At 44.2% G+C, this 14,796-nt stretch overlaps 1 protein-coding gene across 3 annotated transcripts in view; it reads right to left on the bottom strand.

The window, feature by feature from the left end:
• The window catches only part of clcn6 (chloride channel 6), a 72,735-nt gene that overhangs the window by 57,414 nt on the left and 525 nt on the right, over positions 1–14,796 (bottom strand). For all 3 annotated transcript variants that reach the window (XM_070860363.1, XM_070860364.1, XM_070860365.1), the window contains exon 2: positions 466–525. In XM_070860363.1, coding sequence (XP_070716464.1) covers positions 466–525 — 60 coding nt within the window. The remainder of the gene's footprint in view (positions 1–465; positions 526–14,796) is intronic.

Here is a 14,796-nt window from a genome sequence, read left to right as displayed (position 1 = left end):
CAATACTGTGCATCAGAAAACTTAACGGTAACTAATCTATTCAAGACAGCATGTGCCAGAACTCCTTCCCCATGGGTATAAGATGAGGCCAGCTTAGAGTTTGAAAGAACATCTGTTGAGCAAAGAGAGAGCTTCTATCTGATTTGGGGTTTATTAAAACATTAAATCATTTGGTCTTCGAACAGACACTTGTGTGGCCGAATGGTACATCAAAAATCTCTCTTGAATGGAGTCTTGTGGCACAACAGAAGTGTGGGAGCAGATAAATCTGTCTGAGCTCCCAGCTGGTGAGTGTGTGTGGCTGGGGAAACTCAAAAATGAAAGAAGGAAGAAAATGAGTGACAAAAAACAGGGCGTCTTGCCGTGGTTGGTTCCCTTTCTCAGATTATATGTAGCAGATGTGCAACAGACAGGAACAAATGATGGTTGGATACACACTTCCCCGGCACCAGTTCACTTATATACCTCATAATCTTTCCGTGGCAGAATTTCATCCTCTTCCTCCTGTGTCTCTCCCAGAATAGTCTGTCACCAAAAAAAAAGTTTTGCATTAATTCCAGTCCAGTTAAATACCAGTCAATCAAGAGCTGAATAACTGGAAGTATCAGCTTTGCTATCTCTGCTCAAAGGGCCTGACATAAATTGATGAATTCCGTTGTAGAGAAAGATTTTTTTTTAAAAACAGAAACTAAACAGCTGGCTCACAACAGGCCACACTTCCCCGCCCCACCACTGCATTATCCTCATATAAACCACCACTCATATAATGCCGGGGGTCAGCTGAAATTTTTGAGTCTGAGATCGATAGATATTTGCTGGGTGTAAGGTATAAATTGTAAGAGTTGCAAATAAGTGGTCAGAATTATGCTGAAGGTAGTGAACTTATCAGTATTAGGAGGGTCTGTATAATTGCCTATGTATGTAACACTTGCTTATGTAGGTATAGCACAAATGTACAACGCATTAAACTGAATCCGTAATCTCTAATACTTAAACAGCAAAATCAGCAGCTGTTGATCAGAAGTCTCCGAGGAAGAGATAAGGAAGGCAGTTTAGGCATCTATAATACTGTATCAAAGTGCAAGTTATGGAACAACACCATAAAAGATGGACAATTGCATATACCACTCAGACAGTTTGATAAGAGTCGACAAATCAATGTAACTTCGCTGATAGAATTAGATCTATCGAGGATTTTGTAGGAGGGTGCTCCTCTCCAAAACCTGTATAAATTGTACTTGAAACCTCTTGTATTTCGGAGATTTTAGGCTGAACTTTCCTGTGCATTACTCGTAATAAAACCGGTAAACCTGAAGTTTTGTTTGTTTACTTCCGTGGTCGTTATACTGGGCGAGGTGTCGATTATCTATTATCTATATCAGTTAATCCACCCCGGGGAAGAGAAGCCTTCCTTTTAACCCCAACAGAAGGGCGAGGTATCGATTAACTATATGTTAGTCCAGCTTAAAAGGAGCGAAGCCTCCTTTGTACCTCTACATTTGGCGTAATCGGCAGGATATAGACACTCCGACCTGGATGATGTGACAGTGAGTATGATTTTGGCAGTGAATATGATTTTGTACCACCTGCAGCTGTAGCATTGATGGGGAAGGAGGTAAGCTGTATAAAAAATTAGAAGGGGTAATCTGTAGAACAAGTTATAGCAAACCACGGAAGGACGAAAACCAAGGTTGGGAATAGGTGTATTGCCTGAAAAAGGAATATAACCTAAGGGGGAGAGGACCCCAGTGATTGTTAGATGAAAAATAAGATGTATGTCCCGAAGCGTGACACGGTAATAACACGGAGAAGCCGGTATTGATCGTGCACAGCGCAAACCAGAAGGAATACAACCTAAAAAGGGGGGAGCGGCCCCAGGATGTTTAGGAAAACTGGCCAGTGGGATAAAATGAAGACCAAGGGAGGTCTCTGGAATATGGACCAAAAGGGTCCTGGGTATATATGCTAGCTGAGAAAAATTGAACGTCTAATTCAGAAAAAAAAGTGTTTACGATAAAAGAAAAGGAGATTTAAATTGAATTTACAAAGGACAGTGTGTTTTTAAATCAAAAGATAAAAATGTGACCTTGAAAGCTGCAGCTACTAGAAAGAGAAACAAAGATTTTTAGGAAAATGGACTGGAGGAAGATCATTAAAATACAAAACCTAATTTGAAAAAAGGAGATTTAAATTGGTTGTGAAAAAAATATTGGTTTAAATATAAAATCTTATGAGTTAAACTCGACACAGAAGTTTTGTGCCGAGAAAGAGAAACAAAGATGTTTAACTATGGACTAGAGGAAGGTCATCAAAAAATTAAGTTCGGATTCAAAAGGGGGAAAAAAATCTAAGATATGTGAACTCAGCAAAGAAAGAAAAAAAACTGGGAATTAGAGAATTCTTAAAAAAGATGGAACCGGCACGGAAGTTTAGGTTTTATGCTGAGAGAAATAAAACACAAGATTTGCTCAGTGAAGAGGACTGTAAAAACGAAATGCTGGAATGTATACAGCTTGTGTGAAAATTGGATTTCAGTAAACAAAATAACTATTAAAAATGTGTGGTCTCGTTTTAAATCAATGAAAAAATATTTGGCAAGTATTTGAATTGGAAGTTGAGAGAAATTGGAGTTTAATCTAAAATGCTGTCTTTCCCAATGAGAAGGTTTTATTATGACAACTTTACTAATGATTTCTGCTGTTTTAACGGATTCCTAATTTCTAAGCAAGTTTTGAAAGCACAAAGACTTGGAGAAAAATTTTCGGATGATTACGCGAAGTCACGTAATGACGTCAGGCCTTCTTACAAACTTGTAAAGGAGTTAACCCTTTCTATTGACAGCTGTTTTATACTGGACATTATTCATTTGGATTTCTTAATAAAAGAAAGAAGACTCACCAGACAAGACAGAGGAAATGGTAGGATAGTCAGAATAAAAATAAAATGAAGAAAGCCTATGTAATAATACTCGCCTACTACAGAGGACAGATAGATACTCAGAAAATAAATTCAAGAGTTAGAAGCTAAGATAAATAAGCTGGAAGAGATAAAGACAGGACCAGACGGATAGTGCAGTGCACAGCCATAGCACCATCACCTACAGTAATAGAGCCAATGTACCCCACGGTGGGTAAATGTAGTCCACAAACCAACCTAACAGTAAACCAGACTGGGATAGCGGGTGCGGAGTAGAGTGGCCCCGGCACATGATAATGGCTATCTATCAGTGGCACCGATACGCACTATCACCATTCCCACCAACGGACGTAGAGCAGCCCACATTACCATACAGGAGGTACCCCTCAGCCCATAGGAGAGACAAATTCTATTGAATAAGTTACCAACCCCTAAAGCAAAATAGTAGAAATACAGAATTTTGATAAAAGATTGGAGTAGAATACTGTGACTCAAAATGCAGGCAAAAGGATGGAGGAGTACAGGGAACGAAAGTGGATTGAATACAAATACCACTCTGGGGCTGATGGCCACGACAAAAATGATGCAGCATTCTTGAAAATGTTTAAAGACAGACTAGGAGAGACACATCAAAAGATAATTAAGTTAGGATTTAAGATAGGAGATGATTACGATGAAACTTTGGAATGGGCAGAACATGTCGAAGGTAAGGGAAGAGGCACAGGAAGCCAAGGTCCGCAACAGGCAAAGAAGGGAACACCCTTTTGCAGTATGTGGATTATATCCTTATTGCCTCCAGCACAGAACAACAACACGTACTAGCTTCAACTACAGTGCTAGGAGTTATACAGAGTGCAGGATTAAAAATAAATCCTAGGAAGGTGCAGGTGGGAAGGAGCGAAGTAACATCTAGGATATATGATAGATGCCCAAGGACAGAAAGGAAGCAATTCAATCAATGCCCAGGCCAGGAACCATTAAAAGGGTCAGGCAGGTACGAGGGTTATTCAACTACTGCAGAAATGCCAAGATCAGGAAATTGTGGTTATAAGGTTAAAACAAGCTCTCACAAGTGCTCCAGAGCCCTGGGATTACCCGACCAGAATAGGCCCTTCCACATCTATACCCACCACAGTAAAGATCATTACATGGGGACAGGCATAGGCTAGTGGCATAGTAATGTTGGGACACATAGTCAGCATACCCTAGTAGAATTGCTTAACACAGGAAGACTAAAAATGGTATCTGACATGCGAAGGGCAAGGTGGGAAGCATGCTCTTAACCCACCCCCCACCCCCCCCCCCCACGCTCCCCAAAAAGGACGGTAACAATAAAAGACAACTGTAACAACCCTGCAGGATGGATCATTACGCAGGGAAAGGAGCATCAGTGTAGCCCAATAGGAGCAAGGGAGCAAGCTATCTTAGATCTGGTCCTGTGTAATGAGACAGGAAAAATAAACGATCTCCTAGTAAAAGATCCTCTCGGAATGAGTGATCACAGTATGGTTGAATTTGTAATACAGATAGAGGATGAGGAAGTAGTGTCTCAAACAAGCGTACTATGCTTAAACAAAGGGGACTACAGTGGGATGAGGGCAGAGTTGGCTAAAGTAGACTGGAAACACAGACTAAACGGTGGCACAATTGAGGAACAGTGGAGGACTTTTAAGGAGCTCTTTCATAGTGCTCAACAAAAATATATTCCAGTGAAAAAGAAGGGTGGTAAGAGAAGGGATAACCAGCCGTGGATAACCAAGGAAATAAAGGAGTATCAAATTAAAGACCAATGTGTATAAGGTGGCCAAGATTAGTGGGAAACTAGAAGATTGGGAACATTTTAAACAACAGCAAAGAATGACTAAGAAAGCAATAAAGAAAGGAAAGATAGATTACGAAGATAAACTTGTGCAAAACATAAAAACAGATAGTAAAAGCTTTTACAGATATATAAAATGGAAAAGAGTGACTAAAGTAAATGTTGGTCCCTTAGAAGATGAAAAGGGGGATTTAATAATGGGAAATGTGGAAATGGCTGAGACCTTAAACAATTATTTTGCTTCGGTCTTCAGTGGAAGACACAAAAACCATGCCAAAAATTGCTGGTCACAGGAATGTGGGAAGGGAGGACCTGGAGACAATCACTATCACTAGGGGGGTAGTGCTGGATAGGCTAATGGGACTCAAGGTAGGCAAGTCCCCTGGTCCTGATGAAATGCATCCCAGGGTATTAAAAGAGATGGCGGAAGTTACAGCAGATGCATTCGTTATAATCTACCAAAATTGTCTGGACTCTGGGGAGGTACCAGCGGATTGGAAAGCAGCTAATGTAACGCCTCTGTTTAAAAAGGGGGCAGACAAAAGGCAGGTAACTATAGGCCGGTTAGTTTAACATCTGTAGTGGGAAAATGCTTGAAACTATCATTAAGGAAGAAGTAGCAGGACATCTAGATAGGAATAGTGCAATCAAACAGACGCAACATGGATTCATGAAGGGGAAATCATGTTTAACTAATTTACTGGAATTCTTTGAGGATATAACGAGCATGGTGGATAGAGGTGTACCGATGGATGAGGTGTATTTAGATTTCCAAAAGGCATTCGATAAGGTGCCACACAAAAGGTTGCTGCAGAAGATAAAGGTACGCGGAGTCAGAGGAAATGTATTAGCATGGATAGAGAATTGGTTGGCTAACAGAAAGCAAAGAGTCGGGATAAATGGGTCCTTTTCAGGTTGGAAATCGGTGGTTAGTGGTGTGCCACAGGGATCGATGCTGGGACCACAACTGTTTACAATATATATAGATGACCTGGAAGAGGGGACAGAGTGTAGTGTAACAAAATTTACAGATGACACAAAGATTAGTAGGAAAGCGGGTTGTGTAGAGGACACAGAGAGGCTGCAAAGAAATTTAGATAGGTTAAGCGAATGGGCTAAGGTTTGGCAGATGGAATACAATGTCGGAAAGTGTGAGGTCATCCACCTTGGGGGGAAAAAAACAGTAAAAGGGAATATTATTTGAATGGGGAGAAATTACAACATGCTGAGGTGCAGAGGGACCTGGGGGCCCTTGTGCATGAATCCCAAAAAGTTAGTTTGCAGGTACAACAGGTAATCAGGAAGGCGAATGGAATGTTGGCCTGCATTGCGAGAGGGATGGAGTACAAAAGCAGGGACGTCCTGCTGCAACTGTATAGGGTATTGGTGAGGCCGCACCTGGAGTACTGCGTGCAGTTTTGGTCACCTTACTTCAGGAAGGATATACTCGCTTTGGAGGGGGTACAGAGACGATTCACTAGGCTGATTCCGGAGATGAAGGGGTTACCTTATGATGATAGATTGAGTAGACTGGGTCTTTACTTGTTGGAGTTCAGAAGGATGAGGGGTGATCTTATAGAAACATTTAAAATAATGAAAGGGATAGACAAGATAGAGGCAGAGAGGTTGTTTCCACTGGTCGGGGAGACTAGAACTAGGGGCACAGCCTCAAAATACGGGGGAGCCAATTTAAAACCGAGTTGAGAAGGAATTTGTTCTCCCAGAGGGTTGTGAATCTGTGGAATTCTCTGCCCAAGGAAGCAGTTGAGGCTAGCTCATTGAATGTATTCAAGTCACAGATAGATAGATTATTGACCAATAAGGGAATTAAGGGTTATGGGGAGCGGGCGGGTAAGTGGAGCTGAGTCCACGGCCAGATCAGCCATGATCTTATCTTGTTGAATGGCGGAGCAGGCTCGAGGGGCTAGGTGGCCTACTCCTGTTCCTAATTCTTATGTGCAGACGAGGGAAGTAGTCAGGCTTGAGGAGGCAGACATGGATCTATATGTAGATGGGTCTCGGCGCTATATGGGACACCATGGACGGGCCATGGTAGATAGCAGCGGACAGGTCAAAAAGGAAGGAAGGTTTGAAGAGGGTCAAAATCAGCTCAAGTGGCTGAATTAGTGGCTCTCTCAAGCTCTGAGGCTGGCTAGGGGAAACGGAGTAAACATCTATATAGACAGTCGATATGCTTTTGCATGATAATATGATAGCCTGGAGCAGACGGGGATACATGACCTCAGGAGGAGGGCCGATTAAACATGAGGAGATCATTAAAAGATTAGTGGAAGCCTCCCTCCTACCCCAAGAGTGTGCCATCAACATCAACAGGAGAATACATGGGCAGATGAAGCAGCCAAGCGAGTGGCAGAGACAGGTACACTGGCCGGGGAAGCCCAAGTCAGATTATCGGGCCTGAGGAAGTAAACATGCTTAAGGTACAGAGAGAAGCCACTCCACAGGAAAAGGAGGGGTGGAAGCAAAGAGGGGCCCAACAAGGGACCGACGGGATAGGGAAGAAATAATGGGGATGTGGTGGCCCCGGAATGCATCCGGGGTGCCGATTAAATTTATACCACGCATATGTCCATATATAGGTAGAACCAACATGATGAGGTGGATGTTCAGATGCTGGTAGTGGAAGGAAATGGGTAGAGATATAGAGGACCACTGTAGATGGTGCATGATATGTGCAAAATGCAACCCAGGGGGGGAAAGTAAAGGTCAGAATGGGACATCAGCCCCAACTGAAAAGACCCTGGGAAAACTTGCAGATAGATTTTACTGACCGTTACCCAGCAACAAAAGGAAGACATACTGCCGAGAAGTAACTGACCAGTTTACGAAGTGGGTAGAGGCTTTCACCACTAGAAATTGTTCAGCAGAAACCGTGACCAGGATCCTAACAGAAGAAATAATGCCACTACAGTAGTCTTAAATCAAGGTACACACTTCACAGGGAACAGGGCTGCGCTTTACTAGGGATCAGGCAAAAATATTCCATATCACAGAGACTGGAAAGGGATGGGTAGGCAGAATACCCCGAGTACTAATGAAGCTCAAGGCAACCCCTCGTCGGACGACAGGACTGACACCCTTTGAACTAAAAAAAAGACAGGATACTGAAATTTGTAATGGAACTCTGTAAGCAGTTACATGATTTAAAGACACAGGCTAAAGATTAGCAAATCAAGGACTTGGAGAACGACACTAAGGAACAGAAGGTCCAAACACCCCAAATAGGCAGTCAGGTGATTACCCCAGAGAGGTCCAGGCTGGCACCCAAATAGACCGGACCCTATCAGGTAATAATGGTAAGTTATGGTAGTTATAAGGGGTATCGGCAAGTGGAAACACTGGACCCAGTTTAAAAAAAAACATGGCCACTAACTAACTGGTGACAACCAGGAAATATTGTTTTTTGCAGGACTCTAGTGCTCGTGGAAACAACGTGGGTAACGCAGCCTCATATCAAGGACAACATGCTGAAGGACGGCAAGGCCTGTATTACAGGGACTCGGGCGACATTAGTTTAAAAATAATCAAAAACACTGATGGTGACGCACGGAGCAACAGTAGACTTAAATAACGGGCATAAAACGTAATGAGGAAACGAAAGAACATTGGGGATGGGCCAGTAATATGGGACCAATAATTAGTGGGAATAAGACCACGGGTGTTTTATAATCAGGAAGGACAAACATACTGCACCGGGGGAAGGAGGTGCAGATTTTGCTCAACATCTATGAATGGTGGTGGAGGGATATCTCCCAAGATAGACCCACCACCACGGCCCCACCCACTATTTTAGCAACAGTGAGCACTACCAGAGCCCCGACCATCACACCCCCAGAGCCACAAACGTGTCCAACTATGAACACTGGGCCAAAAGGGGGATTGATAAGGCAGACCAAGGATAAGAAGTTGCATGTTCAGCCATGAACCCATTGAATGGCGATGCAGGCTCGAAGGGCCGAATGGCCTACTCCCGCACCTATTTTCTATGTTTCTATTTAAGATACACATCGGGGTACGTCAGCGAATAATTAATGTATTCCTAAATTTAAACACTATATCCACCCCCAACTTCTGCGGGTTAAACACTATAAACCTGTATAGAAACCGGACCCTGCGAGCACTTAAAGGCGCTGAATCAAAAACCATGAAGTTTAATGTGGAAAAAGGGTCAGGTAAAAAACGGGACTGGGGAAAAAAAAAGAGGAATACTAGAAATGGTACGCGGCGGTAAACACTATAGACCTACACACGATAGATAATCGAGTTAACGCTCTAACACGAATCTTTCAAGGATTGCTGGAAAGGGATGAGGATAATGAAAAAATACAGGCACAACTGGGTGATGGCGCAGAAAGGGAATTATTACAAGTGGCCCACACATTGCAAGACCACGCCAGAACTATAAATTCGATGAATAGAGCAGAACGGAACTTAAGTAAAACCATACAGACAGAACTAGTATGTACAGGATATGGAGCATGGTTGCTCAATGGAATACAACATAACCTAGAGCAGCTTCAGAATGGAAAGGTGCCAGATTGGATAACACTTGATGTATTTACCAACTGGACCTTGAACAAAAACATGACTCATGCCTGAGAGGTGCGGAGAAACGATCATGCTTGGATCCCAAAGGCCAGATGTGCAACCGGACATTTAAATACAATAGGTTTTGTATTATCTATAACACAGTATGATGTGACAAAGGGAGATCCTCTATACCAAACAATTTAGGAGAAATAAGAAATCAAACTCACGTGCGGTACCATGACAAACCAGAAATGTAACTGAAGAGAACAGTACTAAGAGTCTCAGCATAGATGATTGCTATAAAAATAACCAAGTTGCTTTATGTCGAGATCCACTATGAATGATCAAAGATGACTGTGGATTTAACCAATTGGACGTGTGCACCTTGAGTATCACCCCTCCTAACACAGGACAACAAAATTATCGCTGTCCCACGAGGAAATGGAGATGGATATTGACTTCTGCTTTACTCCGCTTGACGAGACAGATATAAACAGGTTTATTATAACCTCGAGCTAGAAGAGGAAAGATCGACGGGACAATGTACATTACCTGAGGAGGTTATGCGAAGGCCATCGAGCCACAAGGAAAACCGACACTCGAACTGAAAGAGGAACAAACTTGACTGAATTGGACACCATTCGACAACATAGAAGATACCCCAGGTGGGGCAGAATACAGAAGACCTCAAGTGGCAGAAAGATAGAAGAAACAGAGGATACCCCAAGCGGGGCATAATTCAAACACCCAGAAAAAGGACTTATACACGAACTATGCTGGACTAAAGGTACTGGTTGTAGTGCAAGGGAACTCACCTTGCTAGTATTATCTATAAAAAGGTGTAACCGACGCAAGAGGCAGGCCCAACCCGTACTATAGTTAAAACATTGAATAAAGGGAAATCGGACAGTTCGGCAGAAAGGATTTATTTAGTATAACCTTGATGGGAAAGCCAACAGGTAGATGCTGCAGCTCGGGAAGTAGCGCTACCTAAGCGAAAGGACAACCCTGGAAGCTCACCCATGAGGAATTAATTGGGAAATGGCCTATCTTGGGCATCTCGCTAAGGGCCATTAGGGGGGGAATTTGTAAGGGATAAATTGTAAGAGTTGCAAATAGGTGGTCAGAATTATGCTGAAGGTAGTGAACTTATCAGTATTAGGAGGGTCTGTATAATTGCCTATGTATGTAACACTTGCTTATGTAGGTATAGCACAAATGTATAACGCATTAAACTGAATCCGTAACCTCTGATACTTAAACAGCAAAATCAGCAGTTGTTGATCAGAAGTCTCTGAGGAAGAGATATGGAAGGCAGTTTAGGCATCTATTATACTGTGGCAAAGTGCAAGTCATGGAACACCATAGAAGATGGGCAATTGCATATACCACTCAGACAGTTTGATAAGAGTCGACAAATCAATGTAACTTCGCTGATAGAATTAGACCTATCGAGGATTTTGTAAGAGAGTGCTCCTCTCCAAAACCTGTATAAATTGTACTTGAAACCGCTTGTATTTCGTAGGTTTTAGATTGAACCTTCCCATGCATTGCTCATAATTAAACCGGTAAACCTGCGGTTCCGTTTGTTTACTTCCGTGGTCGTTATACAGTGGGAGCTGGGCGAGGTGTCGATTATCTGTATCAGTTAATCCACCCCGGGGAAGAGAAGCCTTCCTTTTAACCCCAACAGAAGGGCGAGGTATTGATTAACTATATCAGTTAGTCCAGCTTAGGAGAGAAGCCTCCTTTGTACCCCTACACTGGGTAAGGGTATCAAGAGATCTGGAGAAAAGGCAGGTAAATGGAGCGGAGGTACAGCCATGATCTAACTGAACAGGCTCAAGGGGATGAATGGCTCACTCCTCCCATGTACCCTCAACATGACACCCTGTACTACTAACTGTCCTTGTTCTTTCTTCCTTCCTTATTTCCATTCAGAATCATCAATCCAACCCTCCGATACCATTCCCCCCTCCCACCCCACTGATCGGGGGCTGTAAACCTCCAATCTCCCACCCACCTCCACCAACCGGGGCTGTAACCCTCCGATATCGACTCCCCCCCCACCCCCCACTCCCCACTCCCCCATCCACACACCCCGCTGATTGTAACCCTCCAATATTCCACCGACCCCAAGTTTAGAAATATTACTTCACTAATCCGCTATCATCCTGCAATAAACCCATTCCATCTCCGAGCAAAGGGAACGTTGTCCATTACTCTCCTCACTCAAGTCCCCGAGGAATTACCACAGTTGACGCTAAACATCGCATTAGATGCAGTCTCACTCAGAGTTTCATTAATGGTTCAGGATAAAACATTGGAAGGAACAGAGAGTGGCAAGAACATAATCAATAGGAGCAGGAGTAGGCCATACGGCCCCTCGAGCCTGCTCCGTCATTCAATAAGATTATAGTTGAACTTTGACCTCAACTCCACATTCCCAGCACTATCCCCATATCCCTTGATTCCATTAATATCCAAAAATCTATCAATCTTTGGCTTGAATATACTCAACGACTGAGCATCTACAGCTCTCTGGGGTAGAGAATTCCAAAGATGCACAACTCTGAAGAAATGTCTCATCGGTCACATCACTTAACCAGTCCATAGCACTTTGCAGCCTCTTTGCGCCCTCCTCACAGCTTACTTTCCCACGTAAATCTCTATCCTCAGCAAAATTGGATATATTGCATTCCGTCCCCTCATCCAAGTCATTGATATAGATTGTAAATAGCTAAGGTTCAAGCGCTGATCCTTGCAGTTCTCCACTAGTTACAACCTGCCATCCAGGAAATGACCCGTTTATTGCTACTTCTGATTTCTATCTATTAACCAATTCTCAATCCATGCTAATATATTACCCACAATCCCATGAGCCCTAATCTTGTGCAACAACCTCTTGTGTGGCACCTTATTGAATGCCTTCTGAAAAGATAACACTGACACCCCACTACCTGCACCGGGGGCTCAGTGGGTAAATGCACAGCCTCGGGTGTCACGAAGCCATACCGAGCAGGACAGGCCCAAGTCTCCGCTAAATTAGCTAAGCTTATCTGGCACAGAGTTTTTTTTTCGGTGGGGGGAGGGGAAAGAGGAGTAGGAGGAGGAAGAGGAAGAGGAAGAATAGGAAGAGGAAGGAGGAGAGGAATACAATTGTTCACAGCGCCCCTGAACAAGGGAGGTGAAGAAATCAGCCTCCGTTCAATATCCAGTTAACCGTGTTAGAAAACACATGTGTGGGCATGAGGTTTAGGACAATGTCAGGCTTCGCAGTGATGTGCCCCACAGTTGAACAGACAGAATCAGACACTGGTGGGTGAGAGGGGAACAGGGCAAGACAGATAGCAAGAAAATGGATACAATGGATAAACAGGGGGCAGGTGAGGAGAACGAACAGGTAAGAGAACTGGGCTGGAGAGGAGGGGAGGCGGCAATGGTGACAGACCTGAAGGGAGTCCGGGGGGGGCGCGGCTGCGAGGCGCTGACACAGCCGGGAGATGAGAGCTTCCCGCCAGGACCGGCTCGCTGAGTGAGGGAGAGGGGCGGAACCAACCCCGGAGCTGGTGGTAGACCCAGGAAAGCTAGCAGTGAGACAGCCCGGCCCGAATAACTGGAAGTATCCGCTTTGCTTCCTTCTCAAAGGGCCTGACATAAATTGAGGAATTGCAATGGCAGATGTAGAAGTAGATTTTTTTTACAGAAACTGGATAACTGACTCACAACTTCCCCTTCCCACCATTGCATTATCTCCATATAAACCACCACCTATATAATGCTGGGGGTCAGCTGAAATTTGAGAGTCTGAGATCGATGGATATTTGCTGGGTAAGGGTATCAAGAGATCTGGAGAAAAGGCAGGTAAATGGAGTGGAGGTACAGATCAGCCATGATCTAATTGAATATGCTCAAGGGGATGAATGGCTCACTCCTCCCATGTACCCTCGACATGACACTCAGTACTACTAACTGCCCTTGTTCTTTCTTCCTTATTTCCATTCAGAACCATCACAGCATCACGGTCAGTGGGTAAAGACTAAACACAGGAAATGTTCACAATATCTACCATCAGTCAGGATACTGACTGGAGCATGTGATCTCACGATCAGTCAACTGCAACCCTTCAACCCCCTCTAACTGGGGCTGCAACCCTCCGATACCCCCTCCCCCACCCTGCTGACCAGGGGCTGTAACCCTGATACCCACCCCCCGACCACACTGACCAGGGACTGTAACCCTCCGATAACACTCTCTTCCCCACCCTCCCCCCGCTGACTGTAACCTTCCAATGCCCTTCCTCCCGCACCGCCGCCACCCCCCCCCGCCCACCTGACTGTAACCTTCAAATACACCCCCCTCACCCCACTGACTGTAACCTTCCAATGCCCTTTCTTTCACCACCACCCCCCCACTCTCACACCCCGCTGACCGGGGGACTGTAACCCTCCAATATCCGACCGCCCAAAGTTTAGAAATATTACAGCACTAATCCACTATCCTCCTGCAATAAACCCATTCCATCTCCGAGCCCAGGAACGTTGGGAACGTTCCCCATTACTCTCCTCGCTCAAGTCCCTGAAGCGTTACCACAGTTGACTCTAAACATCGCATTAGGTGCAGTCTCACTCGGAGTTTTATTCATGGCTCAGGATAAAACATTGGAAGAAAGAGAGAGACAAGATCATCATAAATAGGAGTAGGCCATATGGCCCCTCGAGCCTGCTTTGCCATTCAATAAGATCATGGCTGAACTTTGACCTCAACTCCACATTCCCGCACTATCCCCATATCCCTCGATTCCATTAATAGCCAAAAATCTATCAATCTCTATCTTGAATATACTCAACGACTAAGCATCTACAGCCCTCTGGCATTGAGAATTCCAGAGTTGTGAACCTTTGAAGCAATATCATCACTTAAACGGTCTACAACACTCTGCAGCCTCTTTGTGCCTTCCTCACAGCTTACTTTCCCATGTAGAGTTGTATCCTAAGCAAACTTGGATACATTGCATTCCGTCCCCTCATCCAAGTCATTGATATAGATTGTAAATAGCTAAGGCTCAAGCGCTGATCCTTGCAGTGCTCCGCTAGTTACAACCTGCCATCCAGAAAATGACCGTTTATTGCTGCTTCTGATTTCTGTCCATTAACCAATTCTCAATCCATGCTAATATATTACCCACAATCCCATGAGCCCTAATCTTGTGCAACAATCTCTTGTGTGGCACCTTATTGAATGCCTTCTGAAAATATGACAGTGACATCCCACTGCCTGCACCGGGGGGGGGGGCGCTCAGTGGGTAAATGCACAGCCTCGGGTGTCAAGAAGCCATTCCGAGCAGGACAGGCCCAGGTCTCCGCTAAATTAGCTAAACTTATCTGGCACAGAAATTTTTTTTTTTGGGGGGGGGGGGGGGGGTTGGGTGGGAAGAAGAGAGGAATACAATTGTTCACATCGCTCCTGAACAAGGGAGGGGAAGAAATCAGACTCCGTTCAATATCCAG

Source organism: Pristiophorus japonicus, chromosome 18, assembly GCF_044704955.1.
Source record: "Pristiophorus japonicus isolate sPriJap1 chromosome 18, sPriJap1.hap1, whole genome shotgun sequence".
NCBI classification, from domain to species: domain Eukaryota; kingdom Metazoa; phylum Chordata; class Chondrichthyes; family Pristiophoridae; genus Pristiophorus; species Pristiophorus japonicus.
This window is presented reverse-complemented; position numbering and strand designations above follow the sequence as displayed.